The sequence below is a fragment of the Neofelis nebulosa genome, chromosome 1, assembly GCF_028018385.1.
Source record: "Neofelis nebulosa isolate mNeoNeb1 chromosome 1, mNeoNeb1.pri, whole genome shotgun sequence".
In the NCBI taxonomy this organism is placed as follows: domain Eukaryota; kingdom Metazoa; phylum Chordata; class Mammalia; order Carnivora; family Felidae; genus Neofelis; species Neofelis nebulosa.
In genome coordinates this window covers 152,969,770-152,984,308 of record NC_080782.1, presented here as the reverse complement: position 1 = coordinate 152,984,308, position 14,539 = coordinate 152,969,770, and the positions used below count along the sequence as shown (strand labels likewise).

Sequence of the window (14,539 nt, the reverse complement as noted above, 5' to 3'; positions counted from 1 at the left end):
ACTCACTCTGTGCACATTCTGTTGGTTAGTGTGTGTGCTCACACCCAGACATGAAAGAGAGATTCTACCTTAAGCAAGTTGTGTGCATTTGCACATACATGGGAATGTCTCATTTCATCCCAATGCCCCCCACCCCAGAGGGCTGTGTTGCTGCTCCCTAGAGATGGGGACCCAGGATGTGCACAGTAAGGGCCCCATGGTGGCCATGATGCACCTGCATCCACTGCTGTACTGGGAATGTCCTCCGATTTCTCCCAAGCCTACCCGTGGTCCCATGATGCCCTTCTGCCATGGGGCACAGGCCTCCCAGTGCCCACCTGCAGGGCTCATGGGGGCAGAAGGGTGCCCTACAGAGGGGTCACAAAGTGGAGAGGCAGCTGTGGGGGTCCACGTGGGCCTCCAGCTCCTCCTGGGTTCAAAGGGCATCAGGCAGTCACAGGTCAACATCACAATGTAGGGACAGCATGGGTCATGGTGAAGGATGCACTTGTGTTGGAAAAGAAGAAGGAAGGAAGAAAACTTGGGGAAACTTGGAGCAGATGTCTGCCGAGCAGATATCCAGGCAAACACTTGCAGCTCCTGAGAAACTGCAGTGAGTTCAGTTGTAGCCCCCAGAGGATTTGCCCACCCAGGACCTCACTATGTGGCCTCATGTGAAAATGGGGTCTTTGCAAAGGTGATAAGGTGGGGGGTGGATCTTGAGGTGAGAGCATCCTGGATCAGGGAGGATCTTTATGAGACAAGGGAGGGGGTTTGAGACAGCCATGTGGTGATGGAGGCCACAAACCCACAACGCCTGGGAGCTCGGCAGCTGGGAGAGGCAGAAGGGACCCTCCTGAGCCTTCAGAGGGAGTACAGCCCTGTGACATCTTGACTTCAGACTCCTGGCCTCCACAGCCCTGAGAAAACGCATCTCTGTCATTGTAAACCACTGGTTTAAGGTAGTCTCAGGGCAGCCAGAGAGGCTAATACTTATATCTTTGAGCCCAAATTATGCAGGAGGAATGGGACCTGTCCACAGCAGGGACTGTCCTTTGAGCACAGGACACACAGAGTGGAACCCAGGTTCCCGCTAGCCTGAGAAGGTTTTTTGAAGCTGTTCCCTTTCCAAATAAAGTCATTGTGGTGGTTTCTCCTATGTCCACTAGATGGGGCCCTGGAGTAAGCATGATTCTGGGTGTGTCCATGAGGTGGTTCTGCATGACATTCACAGCGAATCTGCAGACTGAGGGAAGAAGATGGCACTCCCTAATGTGGGTGGGCCTGATCCAATCAAGCTGACCACCCAAAGAGGGCGTTCTGAAGAGGACATCAGCTTCCTTCCTCCCCTTGGATATGAACAGACACACGACAGATCCACTCTTCTGGGTCTCCAGCCAGCAGACACCCTGTAAACCTTGGGATTTTCCAGCTTCCATAATCATGTGCACCATTCTTTAAAAATGTATAAGGAATTTTGGGAGCGCCTGGGTGGCTCAGTCTGTTAGCATCCAACTTTTGATCTCAGGGATGTGAGTTAGAGCTTTGTGTTGGGCTCTCCACGGGGAATGGAGCCTGCTTTTAAAAAAACATGCTTAAGGAATTTTTATAAATATTTATAAAATGTTTCATCTATCTAAATAATAAGTGCTATAAAATGTGTATATTTCTACACATATATAAATATAAATATTTATGTTAAAATTTATTAAAATGTTTAGATTTATAAATATAAATATGGAATATTCATGAAGTATTTTAAAATATTTTGTATCTATATAAATAAATAAGATATGTTATACAATGTGTATATTTCTATACATATATATAAATAAATATTTACATTATTTATTAAATGTTAATTTTATAAATATAAATATGGAATATATATACAGTATTTATAAAAGTTTTATATCTATGTAAGTATAAGTAAATAAATGCTACAAGATATGCATATTTCTGTAAATATATAAATGCAAAACAATTACTGAAATGCTTATATTTATATATATGAATAAAATGGACTATTTATAAATATTTTGTAGCTATATAAATATAAGTAAATAAGAAATGGTATAAAATGTGTATATTTCTATAAACATATAAATACAAATAATAATAAATAATAAATAAAAAGTCGAGGCCAAGTCGAGAAGGGGGTTCAGAGAAGCCTGACCAGAGTCTGGTCCAGGAGAGAGCATTTGTCAGAGGGAGGAAGGCCCAGTGCTCCATGCAGCCAGCCCCTGCCCAGCCCAGTGGGCTCCTCATGGAAGGTCATATCCACTTCCATAACCCAGTGGGCTCCTCCTGGAAGTTCGTGTCCACTTCCAGACCCAGTGGGCTCCTCCTGGAAGGTCGTGTCCATTCTCCAACCCAGTGGGCTCCTCCTGGAAGGTCATGTCCACTTCCCAACCCAGTGGGCTCCTCTTGTAAGGTCGGGTCCACCTCCCCAGCACAGTGGGTTCCTCCTGGAAGGTCGGGTCCACCTCCATGTGGGATAGAGAAGGCCCTGCATGTAGAAGGGTTGGATGTGAGCTCTGCATACACATGCAGTTAGAGCCAAGATGTGTACCCTGCCTCCTTGTCCCACACTGCTTCCCGGGAAGACACACCTTCCCATGCCACATTTTACCTGTCAACAGGAAGCAAGGTGAGGCAGTCAGTTCCTTGGGCCACGTTTATTCTCCTACTTATGGAAAGAGTGTTTTTTAGGCTTGACACAGATTTGCATCATAAGGTCAAAGCCAGGCCCAGAGCCTGGAAATGTTTGTTTCAAGGATGACCCCAGAAATGCAGCAAGGAAGGTAACACTGGGAGAGGAGGAAGACTGTTTTCCCTGTAAATTTGACTAACCAGAGACACAACAGGAGAAAAACAAACAGAAACTGATTAGCATGTGCATGATGCATACACGTGGGGGACTTGCAGGACTGCTTGGAACTTGGGTCTAAAAACTCACTTAAGACAGGAAAGTGGGAGTAGGTAGGGAGCTTATGGAAAAGCAAATGTCTTTTTGGAAAGATGAATGAGCCCTCAGGAAATAGACCAGAGATGTGCCCGTTTGGGACCAAGTTCATCTGGGATTGAGGCTGGCTTCTCTCCTCCAAGAAGAGATTAGGATTGTTCTTGGGGCGTATTTAGGACCCCTGAAGTTTCCTTTTTTCAGGCGGCCCTGCCTTAGGCTGATGTAGGATTTCAGGATCTTAAAGGCCTTAAACTGAAAATAATTATGCCGCAGTCCCATATTTTGGGGTGGCATGCCCCATCTCATCTCCAAGAAGCATACAAGTCTTATTCCAGCTGTGATATGACTCAAAACCACACCTCCAGTCATAGAGAAAATTAGCAATTTTGTCCTGAAAGAGTGAATGTAACAGTGTCTATAAGATATACAGAGGCTTTTACTAACTGAAAGAAATCTGAAGAGGACTTTTGCTTTTACTAAAAAGGTGAAAAGCAAAGATAGCATTCAGCATTTGATTGCAGCAATCTGTCCAGAGGCAGCGCACAGCAGACCAATGAGAGTGGCGCCACCCAGCTCCTTCCCCGGGAACCACACTTAGCATCTCAGCATCCAGCCGCCAGAAATTTGAACTATCTATGAGCATCTGTGCTTTATCTTGATTTATATTGTGCATCTGTTAGCAAGGGGTCAACATGGTGGAGAAGTAGGGGGATCCATACTTCCCACGTCTGTCAAACAAAGAAGTTCAGAAGCCAAAGGACTTTGAAAACCAGAGCCTGGGAGGAAAAAAGACAGAATCTACTAGGAAGAAAATGGGAAAGCTGGAAAAAAGATACGACTACTCCAAGGAACAAATCAAAACACACCTGGTGGAGGGTCCAAAATATCACTATGAGTAGCGTAATAAAATAATCAAAGTCACAACAATAGACAGCATGTAACAATCTCCAAAAAAACACCTCCTGAAGGGCCAGGACCTGGGCAGTGTATGACCCTCCTTTAATATAGAAGTGCTTGCAGGTGCAGAGCAGACAAAAAGCTTTTAAAATGTATAAGGGACAGAAAACGAGACAAAATGATGAAATGGAAGAATGTTCCTCAAAAGAAATTCCAGGAAGTAGCGACAGCTAATATATTGATCAAAACCTTTTAAGCAATATAACCAAACAAGAATTCAGAGTAATAGTTATAAAATTAATTGCTTGGCTTGAAAAAAGCATAGAGGACAGCAGAGAATCAATTGCTACAGAGATCAAGGGACTAAAAAATAGTCATGATAAATTAAAAAATGCTATAAATGAGGTGCAAAATAAAATAGAGGTAGCCACAGCATGGATTGAAGAGGCAGAGGAGAGAATAGGTGAATTAGAATATAAAATTATGGAAAAAGAGGAAGCTGAGAAAAAGAGAGACAAAAAAAATCCAGGATTATGAGGGGAGAATTAGAGAACTAAGTGATGCAATCAAGCAGAACAATATCCCTATCATAGGAATTCCAGAAGAAGAGAGAGAGAAAGGGGCTGAAGGTATACTTCAATGAATCATAGCTGAGTACTTCCCAGATCTGGGGAAGGAAACAGGCATTGAAATCCAAGAGGCATAGAGAACTCCCTTCAGATGTAACTTGAATCAATCCTCTGCATGATATATCATAGGGAAACTGGAAAAATACAAGGATAAAAAGAAAATTCTGAAAGCAGCTAGGGATAAACGGGCCTTAACATACAAAGGTAGACACATAAGGGTGGTAGCTGCCCTATCTACTGAAACTTGGCAGGCCAGAAAGGAATGGCAGGAAATCTTCAATGTGATGAACAGGAAAAATATGCAGCCAACAATCCTTTACCCAGCAAGTCTGTCGTTCAGAATAGAAGGGAGAAGTGTCTATTCATGTTTTCTGCCCATTTCTGCCCATATTTTATGATTCTTGGAGCAATTGTGAACAGGATCAGTTTCTTTGTTTGTCTTTCTGTTGCTTCATTATTGGTGTATAAACATGCAGCTGATTTCGGTACATTCATTTTGTATCCTGCGACTTTGCTGAATTCATGTATCAGTCCTAGCAGACTTTTGGTGGAGTCTGCTGGGTTTTCCATGTACAGTATCATGTCATCTGCAAAAAGTGAAACCTTGACTTCATCTTTGCCAATTCTGATGCCTTTGATTTCCTTTTGTTGTCTGATTGCTGATGCTAGAACTTCCAACACTATGTTAAACAACAGCAGTGAGAGTGGATATCCCTGTCCTGTTCCTGATCTCAGGGAGAAACCTCTCAGTTTCTCCCCATTGAGGATGATATTAGCTCTGGGCTTTCCATAAATGGCTTTCATGATGTTTAAGTATCTTCCTTCTATCCCAACTTTCTTGAGGGTTTTTATTAAGAAACGATGCTGAATTTTGTCAAATGCTTTTTCTGCATTGATTGAAAGGATCATATTGTTCTATTCATTTGTTTTATTAATGTGATGTATCACATTGATTGATTTGCAAATATTGAACCAGCCCTGCAGCCCAGGAATGAATCCAACTTAATCATGATGAATAATTCTTTTTACATACTGTTAAACTCGATTTGCTAGTATCTTGTTGAGAATTTTTGCATCCATATTCATCAGGGATATTGGCCTGTAGTTCTGGTTTTTTGCTGCGTCTCTGTCTGGTTTGGGAATCAAAGTAATGCTGGCTTCATAGAATGAGTCTGGAAGTTTTCCTTCCCTTTCTATTTTTTGGAACAGCTTGAGAAGGATAGGTATTATCTCTGCTTTAAACGTCTGGTAGAACTCCCCTGGGAAGCCATCTGGTCCTGGACTCTTATTTGTTGGGAGATTTTTGATAACCGATTCAATTTCTTTGCTGATTATGGGTCTGTTCAAATTTTCTATTTTTTCCTGTTTGAGTTTTGGAAGTGGGTGGGTGATTAGGAATTTGTCCATTTCTTCCAGGTTGTCCAGTTTGTTGCCATATAATTCTTCATAGTATTCCCTGATAATTGCTTGTATATCTGAGGGATTGGTTGTAATAATTTCATTTTCATTTGTGATTTTATCTATTTGGGTCATCTCCTTTTCTTTTTGAGAAGCCTGGCTAGAGGTTTATCAATTTTGTTTATTTTTTCAAAAAACCAACTCTTGGTTTCATTGATCTCCTCTACAGTTTTTTTTAGATGCTATATTGTTTATTTTTGCTCTGATCTTTATTATTTCTCTACTCCTACTGGGTTTGGTGTGTCTTTGCTGCTCTGCTTCTATTTCCTTTAGGTGTCTGTTAGATCTTGTATTTGGGATTTTTCTTCTTTCTTGAGATAGGCCTGCATTGCAATGTATTCTCCTCTCAGGACTGCCTTCGCTGCTTCCCAAAGCATTTGGATTGTTGTATTTTCATTTTCATTTGTTTCCATATATTTTTTTAAATTTCTTCTCTAATTGCCTGGTTGACCCATTCATTCTTTAGAGGGTGTTCTTTAACCTCCATGCTTTTGGAGGCTTTCCAGACATTTTCCTGTGGTTGATTTCAAGTTTCATAGCATTGTTGTCTGAAAGTGTGCATGGTATGATCTCAACTCTTTTTTACTTATGAAGGGCTGTTTTGTGACCCAGTATGTGATCTCTCTTGAGGAATGTTCCATGTGTACTTGAGAAGAAAGTATATTCTGTTGCTTTGGGATGCAGAATTCTAAATATATCTGTCAAGGCCATCTGATCCAATGTATCATTCAGGGCCCTTGTTTCTTTATTGATCCTGTGTCTAGATGATCTATCCATTACTGTAAGTGGGGTATTAGAGTCCCCTGCAATTACCACATTCTTATCAATAAGGTTGCTTATGTTTGTGATTAATTGTTTTATATATTTGGGGGCTCCCGTATTTGGCACATAGACATTTATAATTGTTGGCTCTTCCTGATGGATAGATCATGTAATTATTATATAATGCCCTTCTTCATCTCTTCTTACAGCCTTTAATTTAAAGTCCAGTTTGTCTGATATAAGTATGGCACTCCAGCTTTCTTTTGGCTTCTAGTAGCATGATAGATAGTTCTCCATCCCCTCACTTTCAATCTGAAGGTGTCCTCAGGTGTAAAAGAGTCTCTTGTAGACAGCAAATAGATGGGTCTTTTTTTTTTTTTTTTTTAATCCATTGTGATACCTTATGTCTTTTGGTTGGAGCATTTAGTCCATTTACATTCAGTGTTATTATTGAAAGATATGGGTTTAGAGTCATTGTGATGTCTGTAGGTTTCATGCTTGTAGTGGTGTCTGGTAGTTTGTAGTCCTTGCCACATTTCACTCACAGAATCCCCCTTAGGATCTCTTGCAGGGCTGGTTTAATGCTGATGAATTCCTTTAGTTTTTGTTTGTTTGGGAAAACCTTTATCTCTCCTTCTATTCTGAATGACAGACTTGCTGGATAAAAGATTCTCGGCTGCATATTTTTTCTGTTCATCACATTGAAGGTTTTCTGCCATTCCTTTCTGGCCTGCCAAGTTTCAGTGGATATGTCTGCCACTAGTCTTATGGGTCTTCCTTTGTAAGTTAGAGCCTGTTTATCCCTGGCTGCTTTCAAAATTCTCTCTTTATCCTTGTATTTTGCTAGTTTCAATACGATATGTCATGCAGAAGATCGATTCAAGTTACGTCTGAAGGGAGTTTCTGTGCCTCTTGGATTTCAATGCCTTTTCCTTCCCCAGATCAGGTAACTTCTCAGGTATGATTTGTTCAAGTACACCTTCATCCCCTTTCTCTCTCTCTTTCTCCCCTGGAATTCCTATGATACAGATATTGTTCCATTTAATTGCATCACTTAGTTCTCTAATTCTCCCCTCATACTCCTGAATTTTTTTATTTCTTTTTCTCAGTTTCCTTTTTTTCCCATAATTTTATCTACTAATTCACCTATTCTCTCCTCTGCCTCTTCAATCCATACTGTGGTCTCCCCCATTTTATTTTGCGGCTCATTTATAGCATTTTTTAGCTCCTCATGACTATTTCTTGGTCCCTTGATCTCTGTAGCAATAGATCCTTTGTTGTCCTCTATGCTTTTTTCAAGCCCAACATTAATTTTATGACTATTAGTGTAAATTCTTGTTCAGTTATATTGCTGAAATAGGTTTTGATCAATTCGTTAGCTTTGTTGTTCTCAATTGAGGATGATATTAGCCGTGGGTCTTTCATATATGGCCATATTATGTTGAGGTATGTTCCCTCTAGCCCTACTTTGTTGACTGTTTTTATCAAGAATAGATGCTGTGTTTTGTCAAATGCTTTTTCTGGATCTACTGAGAGGACTGTATGGCTTTTACTCTTTCTTTTGTTAATGTCATGTTTCCCATGGAATGACTTCCAAATATTGAATCACCTTTGCAGCCCAGGAATAAATCCCACTCTATAGTGATGAATACTTCTTTTAATGTACTGTTGGATTCTATCTGCTAGTATCTTGTTGAGATGGTTTGCATCCAGGTTCATCAGGGATTTTAGTGGGGCCTTTGGTTTTGGAATCAAGGTAATCCTGGCCTCATAGAATGAATTTGGAACTTTTCCTTCCATTTCTACTTGTTTGGAACTGTTTGCGAATAGTATTAACTCTTCTCTAAATGTCTGGTGTAATTCCACTAGGAAGTCATCTGGCCCTCGATTTTTGTGTCTTGGGAGATTTTTTATTACTGATTCAATTTCTTTGAGAGTTATGCATGCATTGCTTTGAGATGAATATGGATGCAAAAATTCTCCATAAGATACTAGCAAATCGAATTCAACACCATATAAAAAGAATTATTCACCATGATCAAGTGGGATTCATTCCTGGGCTGCAGGACTGGTTCAACATTTGCAAATCAATAAATGTGATACATCACATTAATAAAACAAAAGAAAAGAACCATATGATCCTGTCAATCGATGCAGAAAAAGCATTTGACAAAATTCAGCATCCTTTCTTAATAAAAATCCTCAAGAAAGTCGGGATAGAAGGAACATACTTAAACATCATAAAAGTCATTTATGAAAAGCCCACAGCTAATATCATCCTCCATGGGGAAAAACTGAGAGCTTTCTCCCTGAGATCAGGAACATGACAAGGATATCCACTCTCACCGCTGTTGTTTAACACAGTGTTGGGAATTCTGGCATCAGCAATCAGACAACAAAAGGAAATCAAATGCATGAAAATTGGCAAAGATGAAGTCAAGGTTTCACTTTTTGCAGATGACATGATATTATACATGGAAAACCTGATAGACTCCACCAAAAGTCTGCTAGAAGTCTGCTAGGAGCCACATAAGAGTTCAGAAGTGAAGTGATGAACTTTGTTATGTGAATTTCACCCCAATTAAAACACACACATACGCACACATGCACACGCACACACACACACCCACACACACACACACACACACACACACACACACACACTATGGCAATCCCTTACTCCAGAGTTCAACTTGGGAACATTTACAGGATGGCCAATTGGCCATAAGTCCTTCCATCCATGTAGATACCTCCAGGCTTCAAGTTCAGACACATCCAGGTTTTCCACATGCTGTGACTGGGTGTCTGTGTTCCCCATGTGGCACTTTTCTGCATTTTGCACTAGCAGGACCTCTCATGTTCAGCAATGTTCTGGACTGTGTCTGCTGCCCTGAGCCTTTCCAACCAACCCCTCCTCTTGGGATCCCTGCCCACCAAGTAGAGGGACTGGAGATGCTCCAATGGTCCCACCACCTCTGCCTGTCTACAGAGCATTCCTCCCCAGACTCACTTGGGCATGAGCCTGTAAGAAGCCACCATCCTCTGGGATTCTGTGCACATATGTGGCAGGGGCTTCTGATATCCTACATCCAGACCACGTACCTTCCCAGAGATTCTGGTCTCTGTCAAAATCTCCCATGGGTACTCAACTCCATTTCTGGTAGACAAGAGTCTGTGGTCCCATGACCCTAGAGTGTAAGGTGGTTGGAGGATCCAGTGGGATCACTGATGATAAGAAATCCACAGTGCTGCCCAGAACTCAGTGATACACTCCCCAGGGACAAGCAGGTTCAGTTGCTACATGTCGCCCACCAGGCTCTGCTGCTTTGATGGGTCATATAACATCTCTAAGCTCCAATAGCCTCTTCTGAAATGCTCGGAAGTGTCACTCCATGGTGCCACTGGAAAGCATAACTATTTGCAACTGTTCTGGGAGCAGTGAACTACAATTCACAGGGAAGGCAGTATCATTACACTGTCAGGAGGAACATAAGCAGATTGCCAAACCAGGACCAGTGGCAGCCAGGTGAAAAAACAAAACAAAACAAAACAAACAACACACAGATAAAAAATTAAGCAACTTTCACAAGGAAAAAAAAAAAAAAGTCAGTCAAAACCAATCTGCTCAGGGCAGTCTGCTGCCTGCAGGTGAAACACACACAGGTCAGCACAAACTTTTCAGAAAGCTTGGGGTCCAGGTAACTGCCTGGAGGGTGCAGAAGGGGTAAGAGCAGCCAGGACATAAGAAGCCCAGGAGGCCAGAGGGAGGAGGCAGTGTAACAAGGCCCCAGAACTATTTGGGTTTGTTTGTTTTTTTTCAAACCTGCTTTTCTTGCAGGCTGCCAGGTTGACCTGTTGACCTAGGTTTCTTTGCTAACTCAGCTAACAGGCACCTCTAGACTTCTCCACTTTTGTCCTGGTTCAGAACGGGCCAATACGGACCCACGTGACTGGGAGATTCTGGAAGAGCTCAGACCCTGTCTGAGGGGGGGTGGGGGGGCGCGGGGGACCAGAAGTCCGCAGTACAGAGGAAGGCACCTGCAGTTTCTGCTTCCTGCTAAAATCAGTTGTGGCCTTTGGGGACTGAAAACCATCCTGCAGGGGCGCCTGGGTGGCCCCCTCAGTTGGACCTCCGACTTGGGCTCAGGTCATGATCTCGAGGTTGGTGGCTTCCAGCCCCGCATTGGTCTCTGTGATGACAGCTCAGAGCCTGGAGCCTGCTTCAGACTCTGTGTCTCCCTCTCTCCCTGCCCTTCCCCCACTGATTTTGTCTCTCTCTCTCTCTCTCTCTCTCTCTCTCAAAAATAAACATTAAAAAAGTTAGTAAAAAAAAATTAAAAATTAAAAAAAAAAAACAAAAACCACTACCTTGGAAGCTCACACATTTTACGTCCTTACCTTTCTCTGCCTCCCCCCATCCAGGGCCGGCTGGGCCAGACTCAGGGAGGCTAGATTAAGGCTCACCTCTGGAGTCCTCTGCGCCAGACTGTTTCAGGCCATGGGCACTTGGAAGAACCTAAGTAGGGTCTTAGTTGCGGAGGAGCCGAGAGTACAACACTAGGTGGGAAAAAGGGGGTGAGCGGCGGGGGAGGGGTGGGGGAAGGGGGAAGTTTTCCTCAACCCTCTTAGGAGTCCCTGGCCGCGTCTGAAAATGAAACCGACAGAGGCACTGTCACAGGAGAAAAGCCTACGACCTCATTCAATAGAAGCTTTAAGGGAGACACGCAACCTTCCTAGGAGACAGACCGGTGTATTGAAGGCTAGGCTCAAGAAGAGTGCGCAGCCCTGAAGGAACAGGATTAAGAGCCTGGGGTTAGCTTTGCACCCAGGTGAGGAGCTCAGCAAGGCCTGCCTTGGGGTTCTCCGTATTCGGAGATAAGGCGTTAAGGGCCTGGGCCATTACCAGCCTGTGTGCCAACCTTGGCTGTAGGACTTCAGCCGCACAAAGACAAGGAAGGACAAGGACAGACGAGACGGGAAGAGACAGCAGTAGGTCTTCTGGCTGTGTTCGGTGTTGTAGCAGCACGGCCTGGACGATGGTCGCGCCGCCCAGCAGCTTGTGCAGCTGGGGGTCGTAGCGGGTGGCCAGTTGCAGGCTGACTGGATGATGCGCGCCCTCTTGCCTGCGTGCACCTTGCAGCCCTGCAAGTCTTGGTTACATGCCTCCCAGTCAGTCGCCGGCCAGAGAGCTTTATATTCCGGGAGCGCCGCCACTGGATGCTGTATTCATCAATGGAGTGTGGGGACTTGCGGCCCTGGATCCTCATTGGCTGCTGTGCGACGCCATGTCCTGCGCTTTGTCCAATCAGACGAGATCTGGAAAGTCGCTTCATTTGCATACAGCCCGGGAGTGCGGTCCTAGCTGAGCTGCCGGCTGGGCTCGCGCGCTTTGAAGGCGCGTGCTTTGGAGACGCCTGCGGCTCTCCGGCTTCCCGGTCGCCCCTGCGGGCTTGTCTGGCATAGGAATGGGTCTTTTGGCTCGGGCACACTCCTCAGGCCCCCGTTCAGGCTCCGGTTTCCTCCGAAGTTGCTGACCCCGGCTGGCAGGCGGGGTGCGCGGTGACCGCGAAAGCCCGCGGCAAGAGGAGGCCTGCAGCGAGCACAGAAACAAGGAGCACTAGAGCGGCTGGGCTGGACTTCCCAGAGTGTCGCCTACATCCTGGTCGCCATGGCACCCGGCCAGGCGCTGCGCCCCAGCTGTGCGCTCCCCTCCACCGGGGCAGGAGGGCCCGCTCGGTCACAGGAGGCGAAGAGGTGGCGCTTCGGAGCCTCGCAGTCAGAATAAAATTCCTCAAGGTAAGGAAAGAAAGGAGGCTGCGCGCAAGAGCGACCGGGAGAGGTTGCCTGTGCAAAAGGAGACCCCATCCTTGGTCACCGAACGAGTTCAGTGGTGGTTTTGCTTTGGGATTGAGACCGTTTACAAGATGATTGTTCTGCCCAGAAGGAGACATGAGTTTGTATCCATGGCCCACGTGTTGCGTTTTCTGTTGCTTTTTATGTAAATTTGCTCACTCGTTCGCGCAAAACCGACCTGAAGAAACAAGACTGTGGAGATGGTTGTCGTGTCCTTTGAAAGTTTCATTCTGACTGGTTGACCTACTTGACTATTTGTTGTGCTGATGATGTTTTAACTGACATTTTTTCCTTTCTAAGTGGTTTCATACTTACTTGGCTCACTAGCACATCTCTTCGCGGAGGAAGGTTTAATAAAACCTCAGAGTCCAAAAGATTATCTTCAAAAGGGGGGTGGGGGTGGGGGTGGATTTCAGTGTGTCTCATTTAAATTAGGTCTTCAGGGACGCCCGGGTGGCTCAGTCCTCTTGAGCTCAGGTCACCAACTCACAGTTCATGGGTGTGAGCCCCACATCAGGCTCTGCTATTACTGCACAGCCCAATGCAAACCTCTGCACCTCCCCCACTGACACCCTCGCTCTCAAAATAAATTTTTAAAAAATATTTAATAAATCATGACTCCAGAGTAAGATTCCTGTTAGGAAATGAATGAAACACCTCAACTTTGATAAGCCATCTGACTGAGGGGACTCCCGAGCGCCTGGCAGCTACTTTACTGCTTTTTTATTTCAACATATTTATTTTGAGAGCATGCTCCAGAGCGGGGAGGGGCAGAGAGAGAAGCAGAGAGAATCCCAAGCAGGCTCAGTACTGTCCTGGAGGAGCCAGAGGCAGGGCTCGAGCTCACAAACCTCAAGATGGTGACCTGAGCTGAAATCAGGAGTCGGATGCTTAACCGACTAAGCCACTCAGGCATCCCTTTACTGCTTTCTTCTGCCCAAACAAATGTCACTTTCTGATGAGTTCCAGCTGTTACCCAGTTTGTGGTCTTTTGTGCCCTTCCAGGAACTAGCCTTCCCTGAGAAGATTCTGGGCACGCACTGTGCCAGGTCTTTGGATGCTCCGGGGACAGCGACTCTGGAAGCCCAGGGAGACCCAGGGCAGGGGGCTTCTGGAAGCAGCTGCCGCTGGGGACCCCTGCCTAGCTTGGAGTCTTCAAGACAGGAAAGAAGGAAAAAGAAGACATTCCAAAGAGGATGGGCAGAGGAAGATCCCCAGAAATCTGCATGGTGCGTGGGGGGCCAGAGACCCGTGGAGTCTGTAGGTCTGGACCAGTATACATGCACATTAGAGTCGATGTTCTCTGTTCATTTATTGCAGCCCCCAACACCTTCCAGGATGTGCACCGCTGTCATATTCCAAAAGCTTCTCAGGATTTTCCCCCCTAAACATGCACAGGCACCCACACACTTGATGAGGAGCCAGTTACAGAAATCCAAGTGACTTACGCCACCCTGGAACTGACTTCCTTCCCAGGCGTGAAGTCCTGTGTTAGGTAGGGACCCCCAGTCCCTGCTGGGTCACCTTGGTGCCTTTTCTTCTGCTTTGCTGTCACTTCCTTTATCTTCATTGCCCTCCCCAAAGGCACCTACTCAGACAGGTACCATTCACCAGTTTGTGGAGTGTCCTGCAACCTTGAATTGTTCGGCGTGCACACATTTTAAGTTTCAGTAAAAAGTTCGTCCTGTTGTTTTGTGGTTTTTTTTTTTTAGTTTAATTTTTTTAATATCTTATATTTGAGAGACTGAGTGCAAGCAGGGGAAGGGCAGAGAGAGGCAGAATCTGAAGTAGGTTCCAGGCTCCAAGCTGTCAGCACAGAGCCCAATGCTGTGCCCGAACTCCTGAGCAGTGAGACCATGACCTGAGCCATTGTTGGAATGGACTGAGCCACCCAAGTACCCCAAATAGTGCCATCTTATACTTTATTTTTGTGACTCAGCATGGTGCCCTTAGACAGTCCAAGTTCCCCTGTGTCTAGTTCCTGTGTCCCCAGGGC

At 44.8% G+C, this 14,539-nt stretch overlaps 1 protein-coding gene across 1 annotated transcript; it reads left to right on the top strand.

The window, feature by feature from the left end:
* Positions 1-163: 163 nt before the first annotated feature.
* LOC131484432 (uncharacterized) lies at positions 164-14,232 on the top strand. The gene is made up of 5 exons (XM_058682654.1): positions 164-453; positions 11,113-11,239; positions 11,711-12,040; positions 12,154-12,486; positions 13,549-14,232. Exons 1-5 carry the CDS (start codon positions 164-166, stop codon positions 13,984-13,986), a joined length of 1,518 nt encoding a protein of 505 aa, XP_058538637.1. The 3' UTR covers positions 13,987-14,232.
* The last annotated feature ends 307 nt before the right edge of the window (positions 14,233-14,539 follow it).

Bases quoted from the DNA above. Each gene is read 5' to 3' on its own strand.
- LOC131484432 (XM_058682654.1), top strand. From the start codon at position 164: ATGGGGACCCAGGATGTGCACAGTAAGGGCCCCATGGTGGCCATGATG. The intron at 454-11,112 runs GTAGGGACAGCA...CCCCCCATCCAG, and splicing joins TCACAGGTCAACATCACAAT to GGCCGGCTGGGCCAGACTCA. The intron at 12,041-12,153 runs GTGCGGTCCTAG...TGTCTGGCATAG, and splicing joins CATTTGCATACAGCCCGGGA to GAATGGGTCTTTTGGCTCGG.